Raw genomic sequence first — 12,634 nt, forward strand, 5'->3', positions numbered from 1 at the left:
AACAATTTGATTTCTAGCCAGGCCTCAGACTGTTTCCTATTTTAATTTGATACGGCACCCACAAATTCTTGTGTTGTTACAGTAAAACAATACAGTAAAATATTTTAAAAGTATTTTAAAAGTGCCCAACCCACTTTAACTCCACACCCTCACAGCTGCCTCCCCAGACCTGACAGAAAAAAGCTGATATTAAATGCAAAATTTTCAGCCTGCTGGAACTGTTATAACCCTGATCCACTGCTTGCACATGCCACTTATAAAAACACAACTCCCAAGCAAAGGCTTCTTCTTTGCTCCCTTGAAGTTCTCATCAAGAGGCAAGTAAAATATTTTGCCTTAAAGCCCCAGTTGTTCACACCAAAACCACTTGCATTCCTGACCAAATATGACTGTTTTAAGTTCATGGTTTTGTTTAAACTAAAGAGCCTGGCCAGTTACAACTGCTATGGGTGCTGGACAAATGCAAGAGTGGCTTGTGAGGGGCACAAAGGTACAAGGTGGCTAATGCCATGCAAGGAACAGCCTGTGTCTTTCTTGTGAAAATACTTTCTGATGTTTTTCCTGAGGTAGGTGCTACTTGGCCTTCAAATAAATAATTGAAGGACTGTAAAAACTTTGTTCTGGACTCCTTGGAAATGGGAGAGGGCAAGGATGTAGAAGTTACTTCAGTCTCCAGCAGCACCCGTCTCCCAGCACATCCGGTGAGACTGGCAGGAAGGATGCACCAATAATGGTGGCGTTTTCTTATTTGTCAACCACAAATCCATTTCAGTATCAACAAGCAAGTTACACTCACTCAAAACAGCTGTCAGAAGGGATCCATCTGAGTGGGTTTTCACAGCATCCAAGCCATAGAAAGATGCATGGTCCAAAAAAAAGGGGCAATGCTGCAAATGTTGCTATCCCAGGGTGGGGGTTAAAGGCTGTATAACTTATTCCAAATGCTGGAATATCTAGTCCCTTCCAGAAGACTAGCCTAAAATATTAATCTTTAAGAATTCTTAGCAAAATTACTTATAATGAGTATTTTATTTACTAGTGAGCCATTTAGAAATAAATTTCTTCAGTGGTTTTAATGCATCACTGAATGGAAGATGAGCAGACTTGAGCACTGTAATCATCATGGTTGCATTGTTAAAACTTCTGACAAGACCAACAAACCATGGCCCTGGATACTTCCAGGGATGAAGCACCCACAGTTTCTCTGGGCAGCCTGCTCAAGTGCTCCATCACTCTCAGAATAAAATTCTTTTCCTAATATCTAATCTAAACATCCTCACTTTTGATTTGAAGCCATTCCCCCTTGTCCTGTCATTACAGGCTCTTACAAATCATCTTGCTCCATCTTTCCTCCAAGTTCCCTTCAACGACTGGAAGGCTGCATTAGAGCACCCCAAAGTCTTTTCTCTTCAGGCTGAATAATCTCAGTTTTCTCAGCCTTTCCTTGTTAGCAGAGCTACTCCATCCCTCTGATCATCATCATATTAAAATTTCCTATAAAGTGAACAGAAGAGAGATCCTCAGGAGGGACAAAGCAGTCCCATGTTAAGAATTGTGTTCCTACAGGTATATTTTTTGAATAGGATCTTACCCAAACCTGAGTCCATTCCTAGATATAGCCCTATGCTGATCACAAGTCTATCAAATGATGATTTTTTTTTGGTATTTAGAACGTGTTGGGCAGGCAAATTTCTTGGGTTTGCTTCGGCCGCCTTGTACTTTTACAGAACAAATGTTACTTCCCACAGTAATTGCCATCTTCCTTGTGCAATGACTTAGAAATGCCAGACAGTCCTAACACCAGAACAGTGAAAACTGAAGAGAATTATTTTTATTTCCAGGAAGGAGGAGTTCAATTAATGGTGAAAGACAGATGCTGCTGGGCGGGACATCCCTGCTGGGCCCTGACTGCTTGTCAGGGGGCTATAGGCAGATCTTCAATTTGTGGTTTTCTAACCCCTTCTAATGTGCCTGAGCATTGAAAAAGCAGTGATGTAAAACAGGACCTTTTTACAAAAAACTGGGAGGACACCTGGATAAAATCATTACCAACTTTTCCAGTATCTCCATATCTCTCAAGCTGCTCATTCATGTGACTGTTTGCAATGCTTAGAGCAAAGTTTCTGATGTGACTAAAACACTATAGGATCAGGAATCCCCTGCTGCCCAGACTGCAGGATTCTAAAGGATATCATGGAAAAATTCAGGGGGTGAAACACAACTTTAAAGACAGCAGCTTGTAGCTCCCAGAGACTCCAGAGGATTGCATCTTCTTTCATCAGGATTGAATTTGATCCAAAGTGTACAAGATTTGTGTTGTGCCTCAAAGCTAATTGAGGATTTGTGGCTCTCTCTCTCTCAGAAGGGAAAGGTCAGCCTTGAGATTTCCAGGTCAGAACTGCTTGACAAGGATTTAGTGTCATCCACAACTTGAGACATGCTAACCAGATTTCTTCTTTAAAGGCAGTGGTTTAACTGTGAAAAGAAGCTAAGAGGACAAAACTGTGAGGAAAGAGATGATTTATTCTAGTGATTTATCCTTACACTTCCGGGCTCTCAGACTAAAAGATGTTCTCAGCACTGCTGTGCTGAGTTATTGCAGTTTAGAGATGTAAACAGGACAGATTTCCTAATCTGTGGGGTTATTTGTACAAAATAATTTGTACCTTCCTGGAAAGACTGGATCCTTGCTTGGTGTAACAGGGCAGCCCAGCCAACTTCTTCTGTCACTTGGGAAATCAAAGACAACTCCAGAGATGAGCAGTGGGACACACACCATTTAATTATCACCAGCCTGTTTAAGCATTCCTGTTTTTCCAAGATTATATGGCTGGACAGTTGGAATTAGGCTGTAGCCTGGGAGAACATTACACTGGCCTCTTGTGCACCATATCCCCTTTCATTGACAAACTAACACTTCTTTAATGAGATGTGCTGAGGTTGTTATCCAAAATACATTCCTTATCCCAGATCTCATCTCTAGCACCTCTCCCAGGGGTATCTGGGAGTTTGGACCCAGACATATTTGCAAATCCAGGACTCGATCAGGTCCCAGTGAAGTCAATAAAAATATTGTTGGTGCTGAGCAGACATGCATTAGGCTCAAAGGAAAAGTAAAACCCATCCAAGAAAATTACAGGTTCTTTTTTCAGTCAAAATATGTCTTCTCTCTAATTTTTTTTCTGCTGTTTTAACTTTATAATGAGTCTAAGTAACTGAGAAAATGTTTAAATTTTTAAATGTTGAATAGTCCTGGCCCAATGCCCAAAAAGTTAATGTGACCTTTCCTAATACATGCCTCTTATTAATTTTGAAACTTACTGACTCCAGTCAAGAATTTTTGGGGATGATAGAACACTGAAATGTAGGAAAAAAATACTAGGAGGTTGAGAAGTGAACTGTAGTTCACAGGCATCACCATTTTCAGAAAAATGGAAAAAGAAGAATGAACACTTGCAAAACTTTGGTGAGTTAAACATTTCATAAGCACAACCTCAGGGTTATGTTAATGCAATTATTTACACAGGAATATTAATTTTTGAAGCTTTTGTGCCTTCAGTTAAGCTGTTCCTTAGAGAAATGGTAGACTTGCAAAGCAGCCCCTGGAAGCGACAGGGGCAGGTCTGTGCATCCCACCACCCACCCTGACCCTGCCAAGCATTACAGGTGTGCACATCATTTTCTTCCAGAGTGGTCAGAGGTTTATTTGCTGCTTGGAGAGGAGAGGAAAGGATGGGGATGAGCTTGGAGACCTGCATCTTTGTGCAGTCCTGCAGCCAAGGAGCACCTGTTCCTGGCACTGTCCTGCTTTGTGGAGAGGAAACATGGGATAAATAAGCACTTTTGTTTGTCGGTGTGGGGTCTGGACCTCAGCAGGGGGGAATCAGTCGGAATCCTCAGGGGACCCCTTGCTCTCACCTTCCCAGACCCGCTCCAGCACAGGGAACGGGGCATTTGCCATCGGCAGGGAACGAGCCATTTGCCATCTCCACCTATTCCATTGGCAACGCTAAGGCGCAAAGGTGACTGCGGTCACCTGTCCCTGCTGGAGCCCCAAGCAGGGGGTGGCAGACGAGGGGACGGGGCCAGCGGCTCTGTGCGACAGCGGGGGGATGATCTAAGGGTCCGAAGCCATGCCGAAGGTCAGAGCAAGCATCGCCCCCTCCCCGCCCACCCTGCCGCGGGGCTCGGGGCAGCACGGCCCGCGGCGGTGGATGACAGCTTGCGGCACTCGGTGACAGCCCGGCTGCAGACAAAGACGGCAAGTTCGGCGCTGCCGGGGCAGGAGCCGGGGACACGGCGGCACCCGGGGGCTCCATCCGCCCGCGGCCGTCCCTCGCTGGGTCCGGAGCCGGCACAGACCTCTCCTCCTCCTCCTCCTCCTCCTCCTCCTCCTCGTCCTCCCGGAGCCCTGCGGGCCGCAGCCCCGGCAGGACGCGAGGTAAGCGCGGCTCCGGCCGCGGGCACATCCCGAGCGTGGCTGCCGGCGGTCCGGGACACCCCTCGGGATTCTCACACACGCACAAACATCTCTCTCCTGCCGGTCTCTCTCTGCCGTGGTCCGGCTTCCCCCGGCTCTTCTCCTCTCCTTTCCTCTCTCCCGCTCACTCTCGCTGGTTTTCTCCTCCCCCCGAAGCCGCCGCCCCCCCTCCCCCTTTCCGCCTCCCCTCAAGTTTCTCCTTCTGTCTGATTAAATGAGAAGGAAGTGTGGGAGTGGTGGTTTTGAAGCTCTCCCTTTAAGAGGCAGCCTGCAGTGACGAATTGTTGAAATTGCCATTGCAGGATGGCATTCCGCTATAAATTCATTGTTCCACCTCCTCTCATCTTCACATTTCTCTCCCTTCTCCTCTTGTTCACATCGGCAGACTGGGGATAACAACAACAACAACAGGAAAGATACAGGGAGGGGGCTTTTACAGAAATCCAGGACGTTTTCCGCTTCTTGGGCTTTTTTTTTTTTCTTTTTTCTTTTTTTTTTTTCATTTTTAATCATCTCATCGGGGACGATCGAGGCGGTTTTGGGTGCCTGAATTTCTTCTCTCCCCTTCTCCTCCTTCTCTTCAAAACAAAAGAGGGCAAAAGAAGGAAAGGAGCCCACCGGAGCCCGAGAAAGTGCCGAGTCGCAGCAGACCTGCCCTACTGCTGCTGGTGATGATTCGGTGACTACAGCAGAGAAGTGGAAGAGGAGTGGGAAGTGCTCAAACTTCTCTACTTGCCGGCTCCGAGCCGTCTCTCCTCCTTTTCCTCTCTCCTCACTCTGCCTCCCCGGCAGCAGTGATTTGGGAATTTTTTTTTTTTTTTTTTTTTTTTCCTCTTTCTCTCACTCTCTCTCCCCCCTTCCATGTTCGCCCGGCTCTTCCCTGCAGAGAAACACAAAAGTTCACACGCGAGCTGCTTTTGTTGACATTTTTTTCTCTCCCACTCACACTTGACTTCGGGAGGGAGAACTTTTTTACTTTTTTCCTTATTTTTTTTTATTTTTTTGTTGTCGTTCCTTTTTTTTTTTTTCCGTTCCCCGCACCTCTCCTTTTCCTCCCATCCCTTAACGACGCTGCCCCGCTCCACCAGCCGGCTCCCGTTCTTGCCATCATTATCACCACCACAATTCCCAGTACCGCCGCCCCGCTGCCCCGCGCCGAGGCGAGGATGCTGCCGGCGCTGCTGTGGCTGCTGCTGGCCGCCCGTGCCGGCCGCGCCGCGCCGCCGCCGCCCGCACCTGCCGAGCCCGGCGCGCCGCCCGCCCGGCCCCCCGCCCCCGGGCCGCCCCGCGGGGCCGTGCGGCGCCTCGACCCGACCTACGCGGGGGGCGGCAGGGCGGGCTACGTGCTCTACGCCGGGGGACAGCGCTTCCTGCTCGACCTGGAGCGCGACGGGCCGCGCTGCCACTACCGCGGCACGGTGGACGGCAGCCCGCGCTCGCTCGCCGTCTTCAACCTCTGCGGCGGCCTCGACGGCTTCTTCGCCGTGGGCCGCTCCCGCTACACCGTGCGCCCGGCGCGCCGCGCGCCGCGCGGGGAGGCCGCGGCGCGGATCTACGGCGAGGGCCCGGCCCGCGCCCCTCACGTCTTCCGCAGGGAGAGCTTCAGCTTCGAGACGGTGCCGGCCCGCACCAGCTGCGAGACCCGAGACCCCGCCAGGCCGGCGGGCGGGGACGGGCGGCGGCGGCGGCGGCGGCGCTCCGTGTCCCGGGCCCGGCAGGTGGAGCTGCTGCTGGTGGCCGACGCCTCCATGGTGCGCAAGTACGGGAAGGGGCTGCAGCACTACCTGCTCACCCTGGCCTCCATCGCCTCCCGGCTCTACGCGCACGCCAGCCTGGAGAACCACGTGCGGCTGGCCGTGGTGAAGGTGGTGGCGCTGGGCGACAAGGAGAAGGGGCTGGAGGTCAACAGGAACGCCGCCACCACGCTCAAGAACTTCTGCAAGTGGCAGCACCAGCACAACCGCCTCGACGATGACCACGAGGAGCACTACGATGCCGCCATCCTCTTCACCCGCGAGGTAGGCATGGCCCTGGGCTGGGCATGGCCGTGACAGCGACGAGATGTCCCTCGAGCCTGGGCTCCTGCCCGGCTTTGCCCGGTGTTTGCCGCCCCGCTCATGGATCCGGCTCGTCCGTCGGGCAGTGCAGCATCTCGGGGACCGGCACCCGCTGCCGGGAATGGCGGAGCGCTTGAGAGCTGTGTATGTCCCCTGCCCTGCGCTGTCACCCCCGCCGTGGGTTCACCAGTGCAGTGTTGGGACCCCAGCCCGGTGGAAAGGTGGGAACTTTGATCGTGCGACTCAGCCCAATGTCCCTTTGCTTCAGCCTTGGTCCTGTCTGTTCCTGTGAGATGTTTGACACCCGGCTCCTCTCGCTGTGCAGAGGTGGTCCAGTCGGGAAGGGCTGATAGCACCTCCTAGCCTAAATTAGTCCCCAAACAAAGCTGCTAGGGAAAGTGGTGGAGAGCACCTTAAGAGCACAGACTTGCTTGTGGAGCACATCGGGACGCTGTTTCCAGCAAGGATCGCTCCACCGCGCTGGAAGCCAGCAGCGCTTGCGGTTCAGGGGTAGGACGTAAGCGCAGACCGCAGGTAAACAGGGCTGCTCAAGCTGAGTGAGCTGGACAGGTTGGTGACAAGGGGCTGCAGTCCCTGTCCTGTCCCCCGAGAGGATGCCCTGATCTGCTGTGGGTTGGATCTGCTTGTGCTGCCCATGCAGAGCCGTGCCTTGTTGCTCCACGCTGGGTTGTTGATTAATTACATTGCCAGAGGTCGTTAAGGGACATTGCTCTGGTAGACATGTGGCCGAGTTTATGCAATGAAGTTCTGTAAGAATATCCCTTCAGCGGTTTGGGTTTGGTGTTTTCTTTTTTTCCCTTTCCCCAAGTACGAAAAAAATAACTGCATGACTTTCCGTTCATTTGAGTTCTCCGGCTTTGCTACATCGTAGGAGCCTGCCAAAAAGGATGCTTTGGATGGTTTGTGGAAGGAGTTGCTCCAGAAGGGGGAAAAAAAGCGCCTGGCTTGCTTTTATGGCTGTAAATAGTTGAAACATTAGGTCCTGTGTCAGGCATCACTTGTACAACAGGAGCCCTTTTTAGCAGTTTAAAGTCCATCAGTGCAATTTGCGAGCTTTCATTTTTTTAATCACTATAACCTGAATGAAAGCAGGCTGCCTAGACTGGGTCAGAATGTTTTTGGGTTTGCTATAAACATCTTTTTAATGGCTTATTCAGCCTGGGCCAGAATCCGTAACTTCTCTCTGAAGAGTGTTTCTCTCTGCCAGTATTCCCACTTATTTCCCTGGTCTGTATGACAATTCTGAAACTAGGGTGGGGACTGTGAACCTTAACGTCAATTATTAAGTTAATTTGGACTGAGATAGTATGTGACTTTGAAGTGCAGTTGCTTTACAGATGCTTAGCTGTAATTCTTTGCATGGACACCCTCCTGCCAGAATAAGAGGGTGCTACTAATCAGTAATCCACTTTCAAAGACTCATGAGCAATGCATAGCATTACCTCTGTAGGATGTAAATAGTGCATAGAATTAACAAATTACCACGGTTCCTGTGGTCTCCTTCCACTCTTAAGATGCAAATGTTGCTTGCACTGCTGCTGTGGGCTGCTTCATAAGAAAAAAAAAACAGGCTTGTGTTTTCTTGGTTTACATTTTAACAGCTTTAACTCTGGGATTAGCTGCTCAATGCAGTTCAGGACAACTTAATCTGCTTTAATACTTTGCTGTGTGCACACGGACATTGTTTGGCAGTGTTTGACTGAATTAAGAACCAGACTGGAGTTTCTTGCTACATGCGTTCATGATGTTCTTTGCAGAGAGTGTGTGTGAGCCCACACGATTTTTATATGCTTACCCTTGAAATGTCAACATGAATCTATTTGTTCCTTGTGGAATGTAAACACGAAAAGGGTTAAAGGATGAAAAAGCGGTGGAGATGTTTCTTGGAGAAAACAGCCCCGCTTTGAACTAAAGGAGAGATTTTTTCCAGTTTAGCTTTTCAATGAGAGTGGCAGCAGTTGGCAGGAGAGCACCGCTTTTACAACTCTGTTTTGGATGGATGAAGTTGGTTGCTAAGCTACAAGACGCCTAGCCGTGGCTGCGTGTTTTGATGGGCTCTGAATATCGTCATGCTGATTTTTGAACATCCAGATGTCTCTTTCTAAGTGCCTTGGGTTTCAGGCATTGGGCAAACGTGTGAGGTACTTTTCCATCGTTGTTTACTAACTGAGGCCACCTTGAGCTTCGTCAACAGAATAATATTTGCAGACCGTTTGTCAGCTGAATGCATGGCCTCAGCTGTATGGAACTGGCTTTGTATAGATAGAATCTGCATTGTGCATGGCTGGTGCCATACAAATCCCTAATATAATAATTATCTTTGTTCCAGAGTGACATTTGATTGGATGTTATTTTTTTACACCAAAAGAGGGCTTTATTTGAGTTCCTATATGCAGGAAGAATCCCGACAGAATTCAGCAGTGTTGCTTCATCCTCTTTGGTTGTCTTTACTTCTTTAAAAACATATTAGTAACCTTTGGTAGACTGAGACTGCATTGGTAGCTCTCCTTTATTATTAAATTAGTTGTGGTTCACATATTATATAAGTTCAAATTATGGTTGTGATCATGATCATCATACTAGGAAGTACTTCCTGTAAAAAAAATTAGAAGGAAATTCACTGATTCTGAGTTAAACCAGCCACTTACTTCTGGTCATAATCTCTATTTAATTGGATAAGGGCTTTAAAGCAATTATCCTGCAGATCACAGTAAATCAAGATGAACATGAATTCAGTTTAGAGTGATACAGGCAACATCTTAAAGCTGTTTTTAGGCTTTGTGTTGCTTATCAGTAATGGCAAGGGTCCATTAGCTGCAGTGGGTCCTGTGTTTACTCTGTAAATGCAAGGATCACTACAGTTACATATCTGGCCATTGTGAAAACCTTATGTAGACACAGAAATCAGCTGTCACTAAATATTGAAGAAATTTAATTGGGTTCCACAGTGATTTTTTTTCAATCTGATAATGAGAAGTGTATTTTCCCAGTGGTTGCCATCTGTCTTTTTGACCCATGAGGAGCAGGATGAAGCATGGCAGAGGTCTGACTTGACAGTAACCAAATGTTGTGATAATTTTCTGATATTTCTAAATTTCCTCAAGGCAGCTTGACCATAACAGTCTTAGAGAGTACATGGGTCCCCTGCTGTTTGATACGTTGTGGTCGAGTCCTTGCCAGCAGCTGTAAAGCTTTGGGCCCATGAATGCTAGAGCATCCTCCATGGAATATGGTGGTGCAAGGATGCAATTATGGTGGCCAGGTGAGTCTCCTCCACTCTGTAGAGAAGTGGCTGTGTGGTGGGGAGGAGGGAGGAAGAGCTTGCAAAGCCCGCTTTCCCTGGAGATTAGATAACTTGTTTTCCATGGCAGTGAAGTCAACAGCAAATTTAGAATTTAGTGTTTCATCACTTGTTCTCAGTGGCAGTGAAGTCAACGGCAAATTTAGAGTTATTCTGTTTCAGCCTTTTTCATAGTGAGCAGTTTGCTGGAGCTGGAAGCAGATTATTTTCAGATTTTTATGGGTGTAACAAAACACTTGCAAGATTGTTTGCCACAGTAGCAAAACAGATTAGATGGGACTTGCAAACTGCAGTTGAACTCACACTGTTCTTTTTCTGAGGTTCAGCCTGCTCTGTAATTATCCTGTAGAATCCATACAGTCTATTTCATTAGTGGCCCTTAGTTAAATTTTAAGTGAACTATTGAATGCAGTTGGACAAAATCCAGCTCTCTTCCTCTCCCTCCGGTTCTGAATCATCTGAAGATTAAAATAGATGTTTCTCACAGTAGATACAGACATTAGGAGCAAGAAAAAAATCCTTTCCTACGTGCTTGTTAGCATCATCTGTGATAGTACCATCATGCCTGGCTTGAGCAGAGGGTTCATGCTAGAGCCAAAGGCCACTGTCCTGCCTTTTTCTACACAGTCATTATATGGGGCTGGTGTGTTTGATTTAGTTTAACTGTCCATCTGGCAGTGCTGTTGAAATTTAACAGCAAGCTTTGTATTATCTTAGCTCTGTAGATGATAATTTCACTGCACAGAGCACATGCTTTCTTTGGCTCCACTTCTTTCCTTCTCATATTTTTTTTATTTTCTCTGTTATCATCTCCCAACAATTATTGTGCCCTAGCAGTAAAACAAGTCACTGTACCAATGGTCAATACAATATATTTCACTGTTAATTATTATTAATCTGAAGAAATTGTAGTGTGATGTGTATACCAGTTTCATAGTGTTTTCACCAGCTTTGTTGCACATCAGATACATTTAAATAATGTCGCTAAGAAAAACAAAGTGGGACATAACTGATAGAGGAGAAGTTTGAATTACCCTCATCTGGAGAGATGGTGTGGAGTTTTCCCACAAAGGAACTGTGGCTTAGGCAGGTTAAATCACACATTTTTTCTTGATCATCACTCACCAGTTTCATAACTGAAACTTCTCCTCCCCATGCAACTCCTCCTTCCAAATGCTTTATGTGCATTTTGTCAGTATTTTAAATAACCTGTAGTTTGCATAACTGCTGTGGGTTGGGTTTTTTTTTTTCAAATGTTGAAGCCCCAGGCTCATATTTATCATATAAACCCCAAAAGCAAATCACCTCAGTTTTTAAACTAAACTACTGGGGAAATTACATTTGGGTTTTGTTTTGGCAGGTATCACCATTGTGGTTTTCCTCAGAAGGTAACCAGGCTTTGGCCACCCTCTCAAAATAATGGCCAGGGGAGGACAGAGCAGTAGCCCAATGAGCCTTTCCTCACCCAGGATCCTTTCTGCTTATGTGAACATGACATTTTAAACCACGTGTGCCATTCTAGGTTGCTGTGACATCAGTGAAAGTTCACCTACTTTGCAGAGGAGCTCATGGGAGGGTGGATGTGTGTGTTCCTAACACCACCTCACCCCACCCTCCCTGCCCAGGCCTGCGGTGGGAACACTGCTGCAGGAAGTTGGAAAGTCGTGCTTAATTCCTTCCTCTGCTGCAGGGATTTTAGGTCTGTATGGCCCACCTCCCAGGAGATGTCCTTAACCAGGAGGTTGTAAGCTGTTCCAGGTGTTAAGGAAACTTTCCACCCCTCTGACCAAAGGTCTGTCACTGTTTAGTGAGTAATTCATATGGTGAGAACGAGAGGAATCATGAGCTGAAGCCGCTGAGTGGAGCGCAGCACTTGGAGCAAGGTGGTCTGGGTTCCTCAAGCACGGAGAGGATTTACCACAGGCTGTTCAGTGGGAAAGAAAAGGGATGAGCAGCAGGGAGCAAAAATTGGGTCCCTTCACTGACTGCACCTGAGCTGCAGCCTGGGCTAGGGAAACCTTGGGCTCAGGGGCTGCTCCAGGAGGAGCCACAGCTCCCTGTGAGCTTGGCAGGAGCCTGGTGTAGACCATAAAGCGCTCTCCGAAGAAAGATATTTCTTTTTGGCCTCGTCCCTGGAAGGAATTTGTAGCTGGATCACGTTCTTACTGGGAAAAGGCTTGAGCTGATGAGCTGTTGCAAAGGGACCAGAAGAACAAGTTAACAGAACTGTAAAGATTTTAGCTGTGCTTCACAAGAAGGTGATGTGCAGCTTGGCCTGCACAAAGCCTCATCCTGTGGGTTCCTCTCATTCTGGTCTGAGAAGCACTGTAGTGTCGGTTACCTCAGGGCAAGAGGTGGAGAAACATCTGAATGAAACATCTGCTGAGTGCCCAGCCGTTCCAGACTGTGGAACTGTGGCACTTTGGGATCCCACAGGATCCCAAACTACAAGCCCTGTGAGGGGTAGGTAGCTCAAAAGACCTAAGGACATGTTTTTCTGTCTTTAAATCCCACCAAAGTGTCCACGTTGGTGCTCACATTGCGTTTTGGATCTGGTCAATGGGCTCTGACCTAATACCAGGTTTCACTAAACAGTTTATTCTTGTTTTGAAACCTACTGTAGAACACATTTCAGGTGAAATGAACTCCCAGCCAGGACATGGTGATAGTTACCTACCTCCCTTCACAACAAGGCCATGTATACATGGCAGTCAGCCAGCTGTTCCTGATGGATTTAGGATGCCAAGAAAACCTGGCCTCTAATGCGCTGTCTAA

The 12,634-nt window shown here is 47.7% G+C and overlaps 1 protein-coding gene across 1 annotated transcript in view; it reads left to right on the top strand.

Annotated features, from left to right (window-relative positions):
* ADAMTS5 (ADAM metallopeptidase with thrombospondin type 1 motif 5) overlaps positions 1 to 12,634 on the top strand; it is a 149,082-nt gene that overhangs the window by 104,236 nt on the left and 32,212 nt on the right. The window contains exons 2-3 of the mRNA XM_021550158.3: positions 3,927 to 4,441; positions 5,569 to 6,498. Coding sequence (XP_021405833.2) covers positions 3,927 to 4,441; positions 5,569 to 6,498 — 1,445 coding nt within the window. The remainder of the gene's footprint in view (positions 1 to 3,926; positions 4,442 to 5,568; positions 6,499 to 12,634) is intronic.

This window comes from Lonchura striata, chromosome 2 (assembly GCF_046129695.1).
Source record: "Lonchura striata isolate bLonStr1 chromosome 2, bLonStr1.mat, whole genome shotgun sequence".
NCBI classification, from domain to species: domain Eukaryota; kingdom Metazoa; phylum Chordata; class Aves; order Passeriformes; family Estrildidae; genus Lonchura; species Lonchura striata.